Source organism: Austrofundulus limnaeus, unplaced genomic scaffold (assembly GCF_001266775.1).
Source record: "Austrofundulus limnaeus strain Quisiro unplaced genomic scaffold, Austrofundulus_limnaeus-1.0 Scaffold337, whole genome shotgun sequence".
NCBI classification, from domain to species: domain Eukaryota; kingdom Metazoa; phylum Chordata; class Actinopteri; order Cyprinodontiformes; family Rivulidae; genus Austrofundulus; species Austrofundulus limnaeus.
Genome location: NW_013952739.1, coordinates 699,709 through 705,158, shown reverse-complemented (window position 1 = coordinate 705,158; position 5,450 = coordinate 699,709). Strand labels below are relative to the sequence as shown.

Sequence of the window (5,450 nt, the reverse complement as noted above, 5' to 3'; positions counted from 1 at the left end):
TCTATGATCTGTACCTGCAGAATAGCCCCGCCCCCCTCAGTTTCTATGATCTGTACCTGCAGAATAGCCCCGCCCCCCTCAGTTTCTATGATCTGTACCTGCAGAATAGCCCCGCCCCCTCAGCTCATCTTTCCTCTCTGTGTGTGTGAGGGGGACGTCTTTATTTGAGCGATAAAAGAAAAATGATTTCTCGTTGTTCTAGTTGTTGTTTGGAGTTTGGAGGACTGATGATCAACTCGTGGACAGAGACAAACTGGAACATCACCAGCAGCCTCAGCAGATCTTCCTATTTAAATCTGAGCTGCGGTGGAAAGCAGCCGAATATTTGATGTTCAGCAGCTGAAGCTGAAGACACTTTTTGTTGATTTTTCTTTTTATATATTTTGCTTCACCAGCAGGTAAAAGTGGTTTCTCATCAGAAGGTTTTATAACTGGAAGAACTCTTGGCTGGTCTTTCCTCTGGCTCTGATAAAAACCAGGAAGTGGACTAACAGGAGTCCTGTGTGGACGGACTGAACCGAGCCGGAGCTGATTCCACCAGTGTACAGAGACTGCATGATATTTAGGTGTGGGACGGGGACTTGTCTTGTTGTGGATTATTTTTAAATACCTGAACAAATCAAAGTGTGTGTGTGTGTGTGTGTGAGAGACTCCTGCCTGTCGTCGTCGCCCTCTAGTGTTGGTTAATCCCAGGGCCACCAGCATGCTAACGTACTGCCACTAATATTAATCCCAGGTTCAGTTTTACCTCAACTTTAGCTTTTTGTAAAGAAACCACCGAACGAGGTGGAAGCAGCTCTGCCCTTTAWATCCAACGTCTTCCTCGCGGCTCACGTAGGTCTGGTGTCCACTGTGGGCCAAATCAGAGCTAGCCAGCGCTAACTCTTCAACGTAGCTTCGGCTGTGTTTGGACAACAGCAGCTAAAGGATAACTCAGTTCTGTTAAATATTTWAAAACTTCTCCTTCATCATAGAAGTGGTTAGCTTAGCGTAGCGTAATAAGCTGGGTTGTAGCTAGCAGCTGGCCTGAACCATTAGCCTGTTAGCTCATGGTRGCTCAGCTCATGCTAGCTTAGCATTCAGCTCAGTATTATCAGTGGATCTTGAGTTATCTGCTTCAGTACTGATTGTCCAGTTTGGACCTGGTAGGGACTTGTTCCTCGTCCCGGTCCATTTGGGTGCAAACAGCTAAAAGCCTTAGCATTAGCTTTAGCCTTAGCCTTTCTTTGGAGACGTAGTCGGCCTCAGAGCTGGTGGTCGTAAGGTTCGAAGCATTAAAGACAATCAGTTGTAATTTTCTAATAGAAAGAGCTAATTTATGTTCCTGACTGTATTAACCTGCTGCACAATAAAAATACTAGAAAAGGGCTAAATGTACCCGAACCCAACCAGTCAGGTCCAACAGGAAGGCTTTGAGGATGGGTTAGTGGTTCTGACGGATGCTAATACGTCTGGATGTTTGTTTTCTCTGGTGTGAAAGTAATTTTGCTTCTTGTACATTTTTTATATCAYACAACCTCATGATTGAATGAAACCTCAGTGGCTGATAACAGAACTGTAGGGCAGCGCTGGTCGGTTCTGGTTCGGTCCGCTCCGACCTGACGCTGCTGTTAAACAACTAACAACTTCCTCCTGTTGATACTACTAACYCGCTCTAAACCAGCAGAGGACGGCCTGGGTTTACCGCTCCCACTACAAGTTAAAACAACCAGAAACAACAGGAATAAAGAGGGTTTAGCATCTGGTGGCTAACGCAAAACTGCTAAATAATAAATGGAAATGTTTCAGAAATCAAATTTACAGTTGATGAACAGCCGTGTAAAGAAGTCGTTAATCAGATATTTGAAAGAAAATACTGAAACGTGGTTAAAAATGACAATTTCAGTTTGCTGTTAGCATTGTGTAACTAAAACGCTTTCAGCTAAGACGCTAGCTTGCTGCTATTAGACTTTAAAATTCAGGGGAAGAAAGCAAACAAAATATTTTGTTCTCATTAATTCAGTTTTGTAACTCTTCTGAATTAATTTAAATATTTTATGCCTTCTGTAAAAACGTTCGTATTAAGTGTTTAAAGTGATGACGCTAACTCAGTTAGCTAACAGTTCACTGTTAGCCAGCAGCAAAAATCTAAATATTTCTACATCTGATGTCAGTTTTGTAACAGTTCAAAAAATATATATTATTAAACTCTCCACTTTTTTTTTAGAGGAGAATAAAATGATTTAAGCTTTATTGGTTTTTGGCTAACTTTCCAGTTAATTTCTTTTTTAGCTCACATCATTTAGCATTCTGTCACTTGTTGCTAACAAGCTAAATTTCTGTGTTAGCATTCTGAAATGTGAAATAAATGGATATTTTTTTTACCTTTCAGATTTGTAACAATCCTAAATATATATTTTTAATAAATCAAACACCTATTTTCTTTTTAAGAGTAAAAAGTTTAAAATGATGAAGCTACGCGGCTAACAGGCTAACAGCTTGGGCCAGGCTTGGTTTTTCTCTGCGTTTATCAACAAAATGAACAAGATTCTTGAATATTTTTGATGAGTTTTGTTTTAGTTTGAGGAAATAATTGGTGCTAACGCTGATGGCTGCTGTCAGACATGAATCTGTTGTCAGGAGTGAAATCTCGTTGTTTTCTTTAGTTTGGGATGTTTCTTGAACCTGTCCGTCTCTCTGGTGAACTGGTTTCTGTCCTGTTGGCTCTGTGGGTGTTTGTTTGTTTGTTTGTGTACGGCCATATGAATACTGGACTTCCATTGGAATGCACGTGGACTGTTTTTAAATGTATTTATTTGGAGCCCAGGTGTGTGTGTGTGTGTGTGTGTGTGTCTATGATGACATGAGAAGAAGCCATGTATTAAAATATCACATTTATGCTGCAGAACCGTTGTGAGGAACCGGTGGTTTGTGTTGTGGACTCGCCGGTGTGACTCCGACTAGCAATAAGAACCCAAAAGCTTTATTTAGATTTCCTGTTTGAGATCAGACCGTCTGGGTCTGTTGATTCTGTTTATTTTAGTTGATTTTTCCTCTGACATATAAATGCATATAAAACTGTGAAAATCCATGTGTTCAGTTAAAGGGTGACTTTTAGGTTAGTTTATTTTATTTGCATGTTAATCTAATTGGTTGAGTTATGGATGATTTCTTCTTCCTCCATTGTGTCTCACATATGAAACGATATCTAATCTCGCTCTCAGGGTCTGTCACCAATCCATTATTTGAAACTCGTGTTCTGATTTCCTGAGTCCAAACATGTCCTGATTCTTTTTGCTTTTTATTTTTGATCATGATTTAAATCGTCAAATCACTACATTGAGCACTTGACTGTGAAGCTGCCGTCAGCTGACAGAGCGTCTCCATCTTTCCTGTGTTTGTGTCGGACAGAGGACGTCAGTGTGCTGGACCTCAATCAGAGAGCATTAATTCACAATCTTCTCCAAACTGTTAAAACACCAACATGTATCCACCCCAATAAGAAGAAGCAATAAAGATTAAAGGAAAGGTGTGAATCAACACAACCAGGCTTTTGTCTTTATTCTGTTTTTTACAAAATGCACATATTTACAGATCAGCTGGCTGGTCACAGGTGCAGCCCTTGGCCCCGCCCACATCAGGTGTACCCCTCCCTGATGGTCAGACTGTTGCAGCTTTCATCAGCGCCTGTTCCCCAAACAGCTGCTTGAAGTGGGAGACGTGTTCCTCGCAGTGTTCACCTGAAACATGATGACACACCTGTCCTTAACGACGTGACGATTTAAAGACGAACAGTTCAGACATTAAAGCTCCTTTTATCCTGACACATGAACTGAGCAGAACCTTCCCTCTTCTAAAGCTCTGAAGTGTCCCTGGAAGGACCAGGTTTGGGTTCTGACCGGGGTTGAAGGCAGGATTTCCTCGAAGACGCTGGTTCCTCTGCTGGAAGGACCGGAACACGGTGTAGAACAACATCTGGTCTCCGGTCTGCCGAGCTGCATCCAGGAACTTCCGGGCCGACACGTTGTCATGGCTGCCTGCTCCGGGACAAACCGGGTCAAGACACAACTCCAGGACCATGGCCGAAGAAAAAATTTTAAAAAGTGATCGTACCGACACTACGGATGAATCTGAGCGCACCCAGAACCTGCTGCTTGGACAGCAGAACCTCCACGATCTCATCGTTGGCCGTCGACAGGCGCTACAAGAACAGGATGACATGGACTGATGTTATAAACAAGTCTACTACTAACTACTAATCCTAACTACTAACACCTAACTACTAACTACTAATCCTAACTACTAACTACTAATACCTAACTACTAACTACTAATACCTAACTACTAATACCTAACTACTAACACCTAACTACTAACTACTAATACCTAACTACTAACTACTAATACCTAACTACTAACTACTAATACCTAACTACTAATACCTAACTACTAACTACTAATACCTAACTACTAATACCTAACTACTAATACCTAACTACAACTACTAATACCTAACTACTAACTACTAATACCTAACTACTAACTACTAATACCTAACTACAACTACTAATACCTAACTACTAATACCTAACTACTAATACCTAACTACTAATACCTAACTACAACTACTAATACCTAACTACAACTACTAATACCTAACTACTAACTACTAATACCTAACTACTAACTACTAATACCTAACTACAACTACTAATACCTAACTACTAATACCTAACTAATACCTAACTACTAATACCTAACTACTAATACCTAACTACTAACTACTAATACCTAACTACTAATACCTAACTACTAACTACTAATACCTAACTACTTACTACTAATCCCTAACTACTAACTACTAATACCTAACTACTAATACCTAACTACTAATACCTAACTACTAATACCTAACTACTAATACTAATACCTAACTACTAATACCTAACTACTAATACCTAACTACTAACACCTAACTACTAACTACTAATACCTAACTACAACTACTACTACCTAACTACTAACTACTAATACCTAACTACTAACTACTAATATCTAACTACTAATACCTAACTAATACCTAACTACTAACTACTAATACCTAACTACTAATACCTAACTACTAACACCTAACTACTAACTACTAATACCTAACTACAACTACTACTACCTAACTACTAACTACTAATACCTAACTACTAATACCTAACTACTAACTACTAATACCTAACTACTAACTACTAATACCTGACTACTAATACCTAACTACTAATACCTAACTACTAATACCTAACTACTAACTACTAATACCTAACTACTAACTACTAATACCTGACTACTAATACCTAACTACTAATACTAATACCTGACTACTAATACCTGACTACTAACTACTAATACCTGACTACTAATACCTGACTACTAACTACTAATACCTGACTACTAACTACTAATACCTAACTACTAATACC

The 5,450-nt window shown here is 39.4% G+C and overlaps 1 protein-coding gene and 1 long non-coding RNA gene across 2 annotated transcripts in view; one reads left to right on the top strand and one right to left on the bottom strand.

Annotated features, from left to right (window-relative positions):
- The first annotated feature begins 14 nt into the window (after positions 1–14).
- LOC106527667 (uncharacterized) lies at positions 15–3,521 on the top strand. Its single transcript, XR_001311415.1, has 2 exons — positions 15–642; positions 2,807–3,521. It is a non-coding gene; the product is annotated as an uncharacterized LOC106527667 (long non-coding RNA).
- rmc1 (regulator of MON1-CCZ1) overlaps positions 3,498–5,450 on the bottom strand; it is a gene marked incomplete in the record, with an annotated part of 13,764 nt that continues 11,811 nt past the window's right edge. Inside the window, 3 exon segments of the mRNA XM_014022617.1 lie at positions 3,498–3,719; positions 3,879–4,016; positions 4,093–4,180. Of these exon segments, the coding sequence (XP_013878071.1) occupies positions 3,640–3,719; positions 3,879–4,016; positions 4,093–4,180 (306 nt within the window).